The 14,328-nt window shown below is 40.9% G+C and overlaps 1 protein-coding gene and 1 long non-coding RNA gene across 3 annotated transcripts in view; one reads left to right on the forward strand and one right to left on the reverse strand.

Moving 5' to 3' along the window:
• Positions 1-14,328, forward strand: part of LOC149868066 (uncharacterized) — a 95,968-nt gene that overhangs the window by 38,776 nt on the left and 42,864 nt on the right. The window lies entirely within an intron of this gene.
• Positions 1,087-14,328, reverse strand: part of NPR3 (natriuretic peptide receptor 3) — a 61,385-nt gene continuing 48,143 nt past the window's right edge. Inside the window, exons 6-8 of one of the 2 annotated variants that reach the window (XM_090037909.1) lie at positions 12,825-12,960; positions 11,741-11,825; positions 1,087-9,826 (exon numbers count right to left, since the gene is read on the reverse strand). In XM_090037909.1, the coding sequence (XP_089894035.1) occupies positions 9,715-9,826; positions 11,741-11,825; positions 12,825-12,960 (333 nt within the window). In that variant the 3' untranslated portion in view covers positions 1,087-9,714. Of the gene's footprint in view, positions 9,827-11,740; positions 11,829-12,824; positions 12,961-14,328 lie in introns of both variants that reach the window. The other variant, XM_090037908.1, reaches the window with a different exon arrangement.

A 14,328-nucleotide genomic window follows, 5' to 3' on the forward strand; every position in this document is an offset into this window, starting at 1 on the left:
CAAGAAAGCTGTAGGCCAAGTGAGATGGCTGACTTAGGTACCATGTTTTGGGCTCGCTGCTTTTCTTGGGTGGAGTCTGCCTTCCTGGGCTGCTTCCAGGCTGCCTGCAAAGGCTTCCTGCAGAGCCCCTGAGCTGCATGGAGCCCAGTGCTTCAGTCTGCGGCTGTAGGGGCAGCAAAGTAAAACTCCTCTGAGGAGTTTTAGTTTGCTGCACCCCAAGTCATTTAAGGTGCATTATACCGCCAAATTTCCTACAGCAGCTGGAATTAACGTGCAATACACCACCGAGGTGTGCAAACACCAACACCATTAGTTTCATAGTTTCATAGTTTAAAGCGGTGCAAAACCATTTAGCCCTCTTTAAAGCGTCATGCATACATGCCCCTTGTTTTGTCTACACACAGCCTAACATTATAAATTGATTCATATCCTGTAGTCTGCAAATTCTTTAGAGGGATTTTTGCCTAAGTACAGATTGCTAGACTTGGTACTAACTCCTTATGGTTTTACTGTATTTAAATCAGGAGTGTCAAAGATCTAGCTTTCAGAGCTATTACATATATTCTGTGGGGCTGGCAGAGGGGCCTGGGATTTGGGTACAGGGTGAGTAGAGGTGGGACTTGCCATCAAGTTTCCAGTGGCAGTGCCCTGTGGGCATGCCTGTTATTGTTATAGTAGCTCTGTTAATCTCGACACCACTGCTTACCTTGCTGCTGTCCCCGGATCCAGCCCACGAGGAGCCCTGAGACCTGCATCTGTCTTGTGGGGTGATTGAGTTGACCCCCTGATTTAAATAACTACATTTCTGTTTATCTTACCGGAGATCCCAGGGATTGCACCAAAACTATTTAAACTGTATTCTATTTAAGCCTTGTGGGACACTGAGATAGTTGTAGTAGCTTTCTTCCCCAACTAGCTCCTGCTAGTCAATTGCTAGTCATTATTAAAAGCAGGGGTTTATTAGTTATTTTAAAATCAGAAAAAAATTATTAACCCATAATAATCTGATGATGGCATCCATATGAAACAAACTTTAGTGACCAAGGATACAATCAACAGGTTTTGAACAGAACAGGAGGAATGAGATCAGATTTCTGTTTCTTTAATGGGAACATTTTTTTATAACTCTTGAATTCTTGAAATGTTTACAAGAAAATGCACACAATTAAAAGTCAAAGGACATCAATGAATGCAGATATTTTAAATGACCAACTGGCAAAAGAAATAAAATACATTACACAAGTAAAGGTTATATCCACAGTCATGAATATTCATTCTCCTCTACACAAAAAAAATAAATAAAATCACATTATATGCAGATAGTTCTACTTACATCAGTACAATATACTGTGCAGCTTTCCACTCATTTTCTACTAGACTGATACTACGTTTCTGGGCTGTCCAGTATTTCTACATTAAGAACAGTATCACCCAAAAAAAAGGTGACAGTTAATGTCCACAGTCTCTATCCTGAGTCCTCTTAGTTTTGTGATAATTACACACTATGCACTAGGAACAAAGCAAATCTTTCCCATCACTTTCATCTTAGTTTTCTTTCCAAAGGCATGAGACTCCTGGGACTCCCTGTACTTTTACTTGCTCAGTAAAATGAATATCTACTTCAGGCAAGCGGTAGCTTAGATCTGTGGGTCAGATACGCCCCTGAGGAGGCCATATGCACCAGTTAAATCCCATTTGAGTCCTGTCTGGAGGGATTATGTGAGGTTTAAATGGTGACTAGGCTTTGGGCACCTTTCTATTAGGTATGGTAAAGGTTAATAAAGACAACAGCTTGTGCAGAAAGAAAGAGCTTGATCCTGCCAACAAATCCCATGAATGTACAGTCAGTCCCTGAGGTTTTGTATTTCCCTTCTCCTCCATGGTAAATGCGGAGGTACGCTCACTCTAGTCAACAGCCCCTGTCCCCCTCTGAATTCTCTCCTACAGTAGGAGCCATTCCAAACTCAGCATTAGGCAATCTTTGTTCCATAGACTGGTACTAAAAACAGGGAACATTTTTATTATCCCATATACCACTAGGTGATAACTGTTTCATTCATTTGTTTAACAGTGACTCCTATGGTACATGGGGATATAGCTGTATGTGGCAGCTAAGGTGTCAAAGAACTGAACCAGAGTTTCAGCAGGGATAAATCAGGACAAACCTACTGAATCAGCATAGCTGTGCTGATTAATACCACCTGAGGAGCTGGTCTAATGTTTGTAAAATCTTTGGTCAGAGAATTTGGTGTGAGAGAATTTTGCTGCTATTCCTTGCACATACCAGCTTAGATTAAAAAAGAAAAATAAAAACAAATATAACTTTTCAAAATGCCCTATTTGGTACATTTCTTTTGCTTGCTCAGGTGTCTTCTAGGAACATTCACACAACAGAAACACCAAGCAACAGCTTACACAGAGTCTAGATTCAAATCTTTCCACCATATCAGATACTTACACATGGTATTTGACATACTGTGGCTTAATGTACAGAAGTTAAGTGTCAATATTTTTTGCAATATTTTGCCTCCAATGCAGAATATTAATGTTAGTGGCTAAAAGGAAGATCTGAATGAAATCCAATCCAGCATCTTTTGAAAGCCATTTTTAGATACCTAAATGTTGTGTACATCAGTAAGAGGCATTCTGAAAATGTACATGCTGGAAGAAGCAATTCTATATTTAAAAACTATCTATAAAGTAATATATTGGTCATAATTAAATACTAATCCAGGAAAGTCCCCAGGACCATTTTTCCTGGCCAAAACCAGCAATATCCTGGTAAATAGCAAACCTAACTCTTTATGCCTTTTCCCCCCTACATGGGTAAGCTACAACATCCTTTTCACATCCATGCCAGATTGAAGGCTTTATAAAGAGCAAAATGAACTTCGTAGGTTTCTCTTCAGAGAGGAGAGGACACTTCTGTCAGTCTTACTAGAGAAGTGACAGTGCTCACTATCTCTCCCAAGCAGCCCAATCCTGAAATCTTTCTTCAGCAACTTTTTCTGTTGATTTCAAGAGACACTTTGCCTGCATAAACTTGGCAGGTGCAGACTTAGAGATACAATTCCACCTTATTCCTTGGCAAAGAGAAAAAGAAAAGCCACACACCATTTAAAGTAAATCTTTTTCTATAAACAGAGATGTTCCTAGTGCCGATATTTCTATTTTTCCCATGTGAAAGGTTTCACAAGGAAAAGGTCTTGTGCTTCAGCTACCCAGTTATGCATGGGAAGTTTGGGAAGTTAGGCACATACCTGAAGATAAAGTTTTCCCAACATTTTTCAACAGCTACCAAAAAAGTTCAATGTTTATCACCTTGTAAAAAAAAATGGTCATATATTGCTAAAACTGCTTGCTAAGAAACATGTGCAATGCCAGAATGTTGCTTATTTATAGGTTGCCTTTTTGTTTGTTAATTTAAGTCAGCTTACCATGTTCCTGAGAAATGCAGGTAATGTACCATTAACCTGCACCATGAACCACCCGCCCCCCCATATTGCTGATATCCTTTATGGCATTCACTACATATGGTAGCATTAGGAAGCATCAATAGCTAGTTTTTAAGTAAAATTTGAAAAACAGATGGCAGCCTTCCTGTATGTATACATACACAGGAGATGCTTGGTCTTACCGTACTATAACTCGTTTCCTGACTAATGTGTTCTCTGTGAGCCTGGCCCTATCAATCATACTCACCAAATTGTCTCCTTTGACTTTAATGGGAACTAGTCATGTATCTGGGTTGTGGGATTATCATCTTAATAGTATTCCTGAAACTACAGAAAGACCCACACTGCAAAACTCAACTCAAGTGCCAAAGTTTTGAGCCAATGTAATTCTTGGCTTGGACCATTATGCATATAGGGTTCATTTACCAGATCTCAGCTGTCCCAGTTTTGCAGTGGACAGATTTGAGGTGTGGCTATATTTGCAGTTATGTCAGTCCCCTGGCCCAATGTTAAAGAGTAAAGGACGAAACTCAAACAAAACTCTAATTCCACTTTTCAGTGAATAAAGGAAGTGAATAAAAGGGGGCAGAAAGTTGCCTAAGAGTCCATAGCTGAACACTAATTGGTTGCAGAGAAAAGTGTGAGCTGCTGAGGCAATGAGGAATTCAGCAGTGAATCTTTTTACCTAGGAGAAAATGAAAAATAAACACTTTTGCTTAATTGATAAGAAAAAAAATAACAACAGCTACTTGGCTCCTCTAAAGTGTAAAGGAGTGTAGTAGAGGATCTGGAGTTGTGTTTGGAGCTATAGAAAGATGGGCTGACTTGCCAAATAGATTTATGGACAGGACTTTTAACTTTCTGTCTTTGATGTCTATTCTTGACATTTTCAGTAACATTATGGGATTCACAAGGAGTGGAGGTCATTTGAGGTTGATGCAGCCAAAGGTCATATTCCAAAGCTTGGAAATTCTCCGTGAACTGCAAGATGCTGCATTTCAAACTTTAAAACACTTCATCGAGGGCCTTTCCTTGTTTCTGTTGAGTCAATGGGAATTTTACTACCGACTTACTCAGGAAGGACTGGACCCTAACTAGAAGAAGCCAAATTGTGCCATTATAGAAGTCAATTCCACAGTAAAACAGCAAAGGGACAGGCCTTTGCTTTGTACAACTGTCAGACTTTCCTGTACCCTGAAGGAGTTGGTAACATTTTAATAACTCCTTCAATTAACAAAATTAAAATATCAAAATGCTTTACACAAAAAACAGTAAAACATTTCTTAAAAATTGCTTTAAAACAGCTCATTAATGTTTCATTTATTCACCAAACTAAATGAAAGCAATGCTTTAAAAATGGATGCTACATATGGATGCCACACTCTGGCAAGGGGCAGAATACATCTTCCATACACTTCATTTGGGGTTGAATGCTCTCAGAACCTTGCCGGGTTGCATCATCTGTTAACTGTATGGAGCAGGGAATCTAACATCCAGATGCCATTAATAGGGACTGGTGATAACAGAAGATTCTGAACAAACTGTCCAAAGGTAACTCTTTTCCCATGTGTCTGTGGCCCAGATCTACAAAGTTATTATATCATCAAAATCGCCTATGGTTCTGGGCATGAAGCTCTGAACAAAAGCTTTGATAGAAGATATTCTGAAGTAGCCAAAGTTGCACTGAAATTTTCAAATTGTTCAGGGGGTGAGGTTCTGGGATGAGAACTAAGCTCAAGTAACTGGTGTACAAAACCCCTCGAATGATTTTTTCCCTTATTGATGTAGTAAGTTTTTTAAAGAGAAAAATTAGTAGAATGTCTCTATTTTAGTTTCTCTATCCTATTGAAAGAAAAGGGAAAAAAGAGCTGCCATGTCATAGATGTAGTAACCAATGCAACTATGACCCATTGGGTAAATCCTGCTCCCATGTAAGCAAATGGCAAAACTCCCTTTGACTTCATTAGGACCATGATCAGATCCTTTGGACCCAATTAAGAAAGGATTTAAGAATGAGCTGAGGTGGACTGGGGCTGTCTGTGTTGACCATTTATTGTTGTTATATGGATCCGTGTGTACAAATGCAAACTCTCACTTCCAGCTACCAAGGTACATTCTGTTTCTAGAGGCTTTTATGCCTCTTTAAACAGAATACACCTTGTAATACACATTTTGTAATACTTGTTTTCTTTTACTGTTATAACTTTTTGCTATTATAACATCCAAAAAACTCTTTAAAACCTTTATCAGTGTCTTCTGTTTAACTCTAAACATTCTCCTGCTGCTTGAAATGTGCCCATGGCAGCACTGAGCTGGTGTTGGTAAAACCAACGCATTTGCTTTTCACATCCTGACAGAGGAAAATGTACCACCTCATGGGGAAAAGTAATTACTTTGTAAAAAACTTAACTTTCAGTAAGCAAAGGTGTTAAAATGGGAAAGAAAATACAAGGAATGGTAAGGCAGCTTCTTGCACCTCTCCAGCAATGCAGACAGCTATGCGACAAGTGGACTTTGCCTTGGGAGGAAGTTAGCAATGTTGGCACCTCATTTTAAATGTTGCAGCCAGGCCTCCGAGGGAGTCCCACCTGCAAAGTCTTCCTGGTAATGCTTGCTGGGGTTATGATTAAAAAGCCTGCACATAAACAGGGGCTGAGTGTTTTCTTTTTTGTTTTTTAAACCTGTCAAGTGACTCCTTATTTTTTTGCTTTTACTTTTTTACTTTTTTGTAAGGTTCCATTCAGTTGAAACACAATCATGTGATCAGAAACTGAACTAACAATTAACCTAGATTGTCTGTTTTGACCTAACTGTGCTTGGCACAGGCCCAGACGGTGAAGGCAAAGGCAGCTTTTCACCACCTCGGTGCTTATACTCCCTGGGCCGGCTGGAAACCAGTTCAGCCTCGAATGTAAATTAGGCCTGGCAGGTTTTTGTGTGGTGAGAAATAAGCCTCCCCTCTATCCCCCCCCCCATTTTTTTACATCTGCATGTTTTTGGTTTTAACAAAACAACAACAAAAAATCTCCCCACATCACCTATTTCTTCCTTTCCCATTTTCAGTGGTAAAACAACAAAAAGGATAAAAAGAAGAGACCGAAAAATCTATCAAAACCAGTGAAAAAAGTGATCGGTGTGAAATGGTGCTAAATAGTGCAGTGTGAAACTATGATCAGTGTGAAATAGTGCTATGAAAATAAAATGCTTTTGAGGTTTTTGGTTTTTTTTACTCTACTTTCTGGCATTCCCAACTATCAAATCTTTCAGACAGGTGCCTAGAGATGTTCAGGGGCCTGCTCTAACTCATGGCGCTTTACATAAACTATCGTGAGTTAGAAACCCACCCACCCCTTCCCTGACCCAACAGATGTTAACTTGTTGGGGGGGGTGGGGTGGAGGCAGGAATTGAGCCTGCCTGCACTGGCCCTGGCCAGCAGGTGAAGGTGCTCCAGCAGCCTCTAAGGAGGCTGCTGACCCACCCTCTCCCCAGTCCTGCCCCTCTTCCCCACCAGCTCCAGGGCTGTCAGTGGGGAGGGAGAGGGATGGCAGCAGCAGCAGCTGCTGGGCTCCTTTGCCTGGCGTAAGCTGGAGGAGGGAGCAGAGTATGGAATGAAGCCTCCTTGCCTTGTGGACCCCCCCCTAGCTACCACATCTGGGGTATTGTGGGGAGCAAGGTGAGGAGGCTCTGGTGCATCCCCCTTCCCCTCTGACTCAGGCTGGGCAAAGTAGCCCAGCAACTGCTGCTGCTCCCTTTAACCCTCTGCTGACAGCCCCACCCCTGTGTGAAAACTTAATCCTCGAGGGAACATAAATTCCCTAAGGTGCTCTAAAAAAGAGTGACTTAATCTAATACCTGATCTGGCAAGGGTTAATTTTTCATGCAATCTGCCATTTGAAAAGCACTCTGCAGCTGTGCATGTGCCATGTCATGGCTATAGAGAATTTTCAGGGGCCAGAAATAGCACCAAAAATGCCACTTCTGTCTGTGCCTGAGGCCATTCCAGGAACCAAAGGTCACTGGGTTATAGTGGTGTTTTCACCATGTCATCCCTTCAGTGGCAACACCCTGAAGATGTGGGCTGGAAAACAGGATGAAGCTGAGCTGCTAGCCTTACTCTCTACTACCTAATGATTTCTATAACAAAGGTACTACATCCCCCTTCCCAGATGCTCTGATCTCCAGAGCAGCCCTGAGGACTGGGCTTGCTCTCCGGATGCCTGGGAAATTGGATAATAGTTCATTTATACAGGCAGCAACCACTGCACAAGCCAAGATACAGCAGTTTTTTCTTTCAAAAATATTAAAAATTGTCCAGTAAAGCACACCAGATTGTTTACTTCAGCTTTTATAAAGCAGCTGCTCTGGATTTATGCTTGTTTAAACGATGGCAGAATCTGTCCTGTAGACCCATTTCCCCCATGATCTAACTCGCATTGATTTCACTAAGGAAATAGGTGCCCTATTTCTGGATATAGGTGCTATATCTGAGCTTTAGTCCTTACTTTGTGATGGAAATTTTATATATATATATATATATATATATATATATATATATATAATATAAAAATAATATTGCTGCCATGAACAAAAAGTTTCCATATTGTGAAATCATGACAGAATAAGTCAAAGGATTTCAGGCAATATAATCATACTTTCAGCATTTTTTTCCTTTGTTCATCAGGCAGCATTTTACAGCTGTCACTCTCCAAATCATGCACTATTTGTAATATCTACTATACATTTGCATTTCCTGACTAGAACGTTTTAAGACATTTTTTGTATACGGTATAAAAAAAGCCTTATTTTCAGTCATTCATACCGCTTTGATCCAAGCCTGCTCCCACTGAAGTTAATGTCCAAATTACCAGGCATATCAATGCAGTAAGATTTAAATCAGTCTCAAAACAGCATCTTAAAGCCTCAGTGCTACAGACCCTTGTGCATAAATATGAGCAGCAAGCCTCACTAAATGGGATTCCTCACAGGTATCAAGTTAATTGCCTGCAGGGTCAGGGTCTAAAGGTGAATCATCTTGAATAACTATCACATTAATTACTGAATTGAAATTAATTTAGCATTCTCCACATGCCTGGGGTAGAAGGAGGAAGAAAATTTGCTTAATATTCACACCCCCAAAAATCTTACTTATTTACATCTTTGACTTGCTGTGCACATTATTTGAGCTTGTAAAAAATATTTCTTCAAACCTTCTCTCACCTTGACTTTTAATCTTACCAGAGCAAAAATAGACATTTTAATAGAAAAATACAAGATAAAAAATACCTAAAAAATAAAATGCTAGCATGGAATGTCATTTTTATACAAAGAAAATCTGTTGAATTTCCTTTACTATACAAACACCCCACAGTATTAATATTTACACATCTTGTGGATTATACCCGGCTCTCACTAAAGTCAGTGGAACTTTTGTCATTGCCTTCCGTGGGAGCAAGATCATGTACTATACTACCCTTTTAGAGAGGAGATGATGGTAAAGAGAGATGAGGACAATAAAATAATATGAAGGTTAAAGGAACAGCAAATCCATTCTCAGCTCCCAATTCTCCTTGCCTTATACCAGGGGAAACTCCCACTGAATTCAGTGGAGTTGCTAGTGATTTGCACTGGTGTAAATGAGAGGAGAATCAGTCTTCCTATGCCCAGTCTTGATTTTTGTTACTATCAACAGCAAGAAAGAATGACTTCCATGAGTGTTTCCACCTTCTGTACTACACAAATTAATTACATTTTACATGACAAATTTCTCCCATAAACTATATGATTCTGATCCTGCAGCCACTGAGTGGCGAATAGCCAATGATTTCAGTGATAATAAGATGTTTTTATTCTGATGATGATGCAGCAGCTGTGTCCATAACACCACATTTAATATCCTTGTGGGAGATGCAACTAAGGGAGTAGAAGTTAAAAAGAAGGATCTGGATGAGGCATCTCCAGCTCTAAGCACAGAACTGCTGCCCACAATAAATGTCTTAGGGTATACCCTCTCTGAACACTACAGGCTTCCTACAATGGAAAACTGTGTCTGTTTTGTTTTCATGAGATGAAAGGCCAAGTGGCATCATGCAATTAGTAAATCATTCCTGAGTTTCTGAAAGAAATTAAGACAAAATGACTCTACTACTTAAAGGAAGAGGCTCTTGAAGAACTCCTTCTTTTTCACTGATGTCTTTGGTTGTGTCCATTTTCCTAAAGTTTTCTTCACGGAGAATGGATTTTGTTTTCTACCTGACTTCTTTACGCGGCAGAGAAATGAGATCGAATGGAGTCTTCACGTAGCTGCCGATGCTTGCCCATATTACAATCTTCCTGTTGACTTCGCCTCTCAATAGTTATTCTGTATTTCTTTCTGCATAAAAGGAGAGGAATAGAGTATGAAATCCTCATTCAACCATAGGATAACAGGACTTCCCTTACAAAGAATGCCTATATGGGACAACTGAGATTCTGTTGAGAAATGAGATGTGACAGAATGTGAAACCCTGGTCAAAGATTGAAGTAGTTTGCCTTGAAGCATTTTACCCTAGTCCAAGAATGCAGTGTAAAAGTTAACAGGCATTCTCAAAGCACTGAGACATTTCTTTTCTTTGACAATTTGTGATGCAAGTGATTGGCAAGTTTTTGTATAATGTCATGGGAACTCTGCCACATCACTCTCTTCTAATGATCAAAGCCAAGTTACTTATACCATATATGGGGCCCACTGTCTGCACAATCTGCACAGTGTATCCAACTCTTTACTGAAACCAATTCTTCACTTATTTGCAAAGAAGAATAATAGCATACTGGGCTGCATTAGTAGAAGTGTTGCCAGCAGATCAAGGGAAGTGATTATTCCACCCTGTTTGGCACTGGTGAGGCTACATCTGGAGTACTGTATCTAGTTTTGAGCCACCTGCTACAGAAAGGATGTGGATGAACTGGAGAGCCCAGTGGAGGGCAATGACAATAGTTAGGGGGTACGAACATAACTTATAAGAGGCTAAGGAAACTGGGTTTATTTAGTCTGGAGAAGAGAAGACTGAGAGGGGATTTAATAGCAGCATTTAGGGATGTGAAAGTTTAAACGCGTAGGCACTGACTTTTTTGTTTGCAAGTGTGTGCTTGCAGGAGTTAAAAAAAACAAAACAAAGCTCAAAACTGGCACTTTACGTGTAACTCCGCACGTTCCTGTGCTGAGCCCCAAGCATACCCAGAAGAAGCAGTGCATTACTTCTGCCCGGCCCTGCAGCATCTATAAAGATTGGGTGCTTTAGTGAGGCTTTTATGACACTTTCACCTAATAGATGATTGAATCAGTTTTAGCTAAAAGTGCCAAAAAGCCCCGTTGAAGCGCCCGATCTTTACAGATGCTGCAGAGCTGGGTAGAAGTAAAGCACCTCTTCTGGTAAAGAGTTTTTTGGGATTTGGAGGGGGTTACATCTACAAGTGGCTTCATGGGTTCTGAGCACCTGCTAATTTTTTCAGTGGGTGCCTGAGCCCCCGAGCACTCATGGAGTTGGTGCCTACGGTTAAACATTTAAACAATAAGTATATTTATACCAGAAATGCACTACCATTTAAAGTTTAGCATGGGGCGCAGTCTGGCAGGGAAGGGAAGCAGTGCAGTGCCTGAGGAACAGGATGGTAGCAGGGCAGGCAGGGGGGAGGGAGGAGCAAGGAGAAGAGGCAGGGAAAGCATGAGGGGGCTACTAGTACCCATAGGGTATGAGTTTAAAGAGGAAAACAGTGGGCAGCCTAATGACTTGTCAGTTAAGCAATTAGCTATAATTACAGCGCATCAGAGTAGACTCAATTAATTGAGTCTGCTGGAGTATGCCAATTAGCAGGATCAGCAGCCTCTGGGTCCCGTGTATCAGTGTCCTTGCACTTCCATGAGCTTTAATTCATAAGCTTTAGTTAAAGAGCCGCTATTGTTGTTTTGAATGGCAGGGTGGCTGATATATGAGACGCTATGCCCCTCCCCCCCAACCTGAGCACATGAAAAAACACCTTATGGCAGAAACAAAGGGGCATGAACTCATCGTAACTGTTCCTATAAGCAAAGTGACTCACAAGCCAAAAGCTTTGCTGGATGAGGCCCTAACACAGTGAAATAGTTAGAGGTACAAAACAGTAAAAGTGAGTTGTCTTCTGTGGGATTTTGCCACAAAAGACATGCTTTTTTGGGCCCTATTTTCCAACATGGTGAAATTCTTGAAAGGAGTAGAGAAGTTTGGGCACCTCTGGGAGGTCTTAGAATCGTTTAGTAACTTGGACTAACCTGAAAAAGTAAAAAGCCATTAGCAATCCTGCCCCAAGTAAGGCACCCACTATGATTCCTGTGACTGCTGACTCTCCTAGGCCACCTGCTTGAGAAAAGAAAAAGAAATGATCAGAGTTCACAGTGAGACCTGCTTGGGAAATGCAGATTTGTTCAATAAATGACCAGCATCAGATACTATCCAAAGTCATTCAGAACTTATTACACAGGGCTTTCTGGGAATTTTTCATTTGGATTGATCTCACGTCAATTTATTTTCCTCCCTGTTTTACGAAGAGTTTAGGGAGTCAAACACACCCTCACAATCAAAATAACACTGTCACAATTGTAATGGAAATGTGTAGTACACAGGAATGCTGATAAGAGGCTAGTCTGAATGCTCAGCTCAGTCATGTCTTGGTCTAGGATTACAGTAGGTCACTGTTGTAGCAAAACTGGCTACAGACATGGGCAGTAGTTATTATAGGAGCAATCAGGTTTCTCCTTGTTTAGCATCAAATCCATAAATCAGTCCATCACTTCTCATCACTCAATGGCTTTTGCAGACCTCAGCAAACCTGTAAATGAACCTGGGCTGAGTTACAAATTAAAGGCTGTCTGTGAAGGTTATAGCAAACAAATGACCATGTAAGCATAATTGCATAGATTAATAGCCAAATGCCAGGGTGGAATTTAGCATTGAGACACAGGCCTGGTAAGGTGCAGAGCAGAGATGCACAGGCTCAGGGGAAACTTGGGGATGGCTGTCTCTTGACGAGGCACACAGGGCTTAGGCAAGGTGCTGCACCATTTTTAAAGTAGTGCAATGTGCCCCTCTACACAATGGGGCCTCACCCAGTATGGAGGGGTGGGGAAGCATGGAGCTGTCTGCTTCACTGAGCCTAGGACCTGAGGGAATGCCCTTAACTTGAAGATGAATGAAGGAACCATCCCCATGTCAGCTGCTTAGGGAGAGTCTGGCCCACAATGAGCATGTACAGAAAATTATAAAGAGAGTGCAGCTAATGTTTTCAATATTAATGAAAATTAAGGATATCATCAAGCTGAGATACTTCCTTTCTCCAGCGACAGTCAGTAAACTTACATGATTTACAAGGTGTGGTGTTTGTGTGCTCTGCAGTGCGGCTGTCATCTACTCTCAGCTTGCCATGATTCCAAGGATACTTCATGTTTGATCGAAATTCAAAGCGACCCTGTTTTCCATAGTAGTCGCCAATCACCTGTGCAAAACCCAAAAATGATGCCACTTTTCTAATGATTTGTTCCCAGAGAAATTAGATAAGCTGAAAGATCCATACGTTTAGATCCTCTCCAGTATGTCCTGATTATTTACAGAACAGAATTCACAGTTCTACTGACCCCATTAATAGCACTTTATTGCCAAGGACAGAATGATAAATGATAAATGTTGGACATGCACACCCTCCTCCATTGCTATCCAACTCTGTATGTGTCTCTGCATACAGCTGGATGTTTCTATTTGCATTTATTAGGGCATGGATACACATACATTTTTAGCTGCTTTAAAAGGAGAGGGGGAATTGATGAGGAGAGTGTCTAGCAGCTTACTACAGTCTAACTGTTAGGCTAGCCAAAAAAATGAGCTGAGATGTCCTAACTTAGACTCTGAATGAAGCAGCGTTAAAGTTCCAGCTGTTCTGCTGGATTGCAAGTTGTATCAGTATTCTTTGATATCAATACAATTGTTTCATTACTTTATACCCTTCCTGTATTTGACTATAAAGAGGCAGTCAGACCTGCCTGTAATGAGGCTGTTTTGCTTTGCTGCTGTCTGTGGAAACCTTTTGATGGTTTTGGCTTGCATGACCTTGTCCCCCTCTTTAGAGCTAAATTAACCCAAAATTCAAAAGGAAATGCAGCCAAGCCCACTAAATTTTGCCTAGTTTTAAAGTGATGTTTAGAGTACCTGATTTTTCATTTCCTTTTGTAAGATTCAGAGAGGTCTACAAGCATGCATACTTTATATGCAGAATTTTAAATTGAGTTGCTAGAGTTACAATATCCAGGATAGGGTTCTGAATGCCCTTAAAACTGTAGCCAAGGTTAGTTCTAGCCTTTTATCGGATGCACTGGAGAAATATATATGGCATGTTCAAATAAAGCATGGTTGGGCCTGCATCACTCCTGTTTATTTCACCAGCACAACAGTGGGTGTAACTCCATGGTGAACTAGGCCTGACTTCTCTATTAAGATAGCACAAAGGGCTGCTTCTCTCTCCTTAATAAAATGCACATAGAAATCTTTTTTGCCCCCATTTATGCAATATGCATCCACAAAATAAACTGTTAGCATAACTCGGGGTCTCTCTATCCCGGATCTATACCAGTACCCAGGTACAGCAGTTGGAGGGACAAGCACTTCATTCTGGGCACAGAGAGAAGTTACATTTGTCATGCAATCAGCCCTTTGAAAGTACTCTACAGCCATGCCCTGACAGAAGAGCATGGCTGTGGAGTGCTTTAAAAGAGCCCAATCACATGACAAATTAGCCCTCATTGCATGAGAGTTCAGATGAAAGTGCTCCGATGCACAGTGCCTTCATTAACTTCTGTCTGATTGGGACTGG

Source organism: Crocodylus siamensis, chromosome 3, assembly GCF_052110815.1.
Source record: "Crocodylus siamensis isolate JL-2025a chromosome 3, ASM5211081v1, whole genome shotgun sequence".
Lineage (NCBI taxonomy): Eukaryota > Metazoa > Chordata > Crocodylia > Crocodylidae > Crocodylus > Crocodylus siamensis.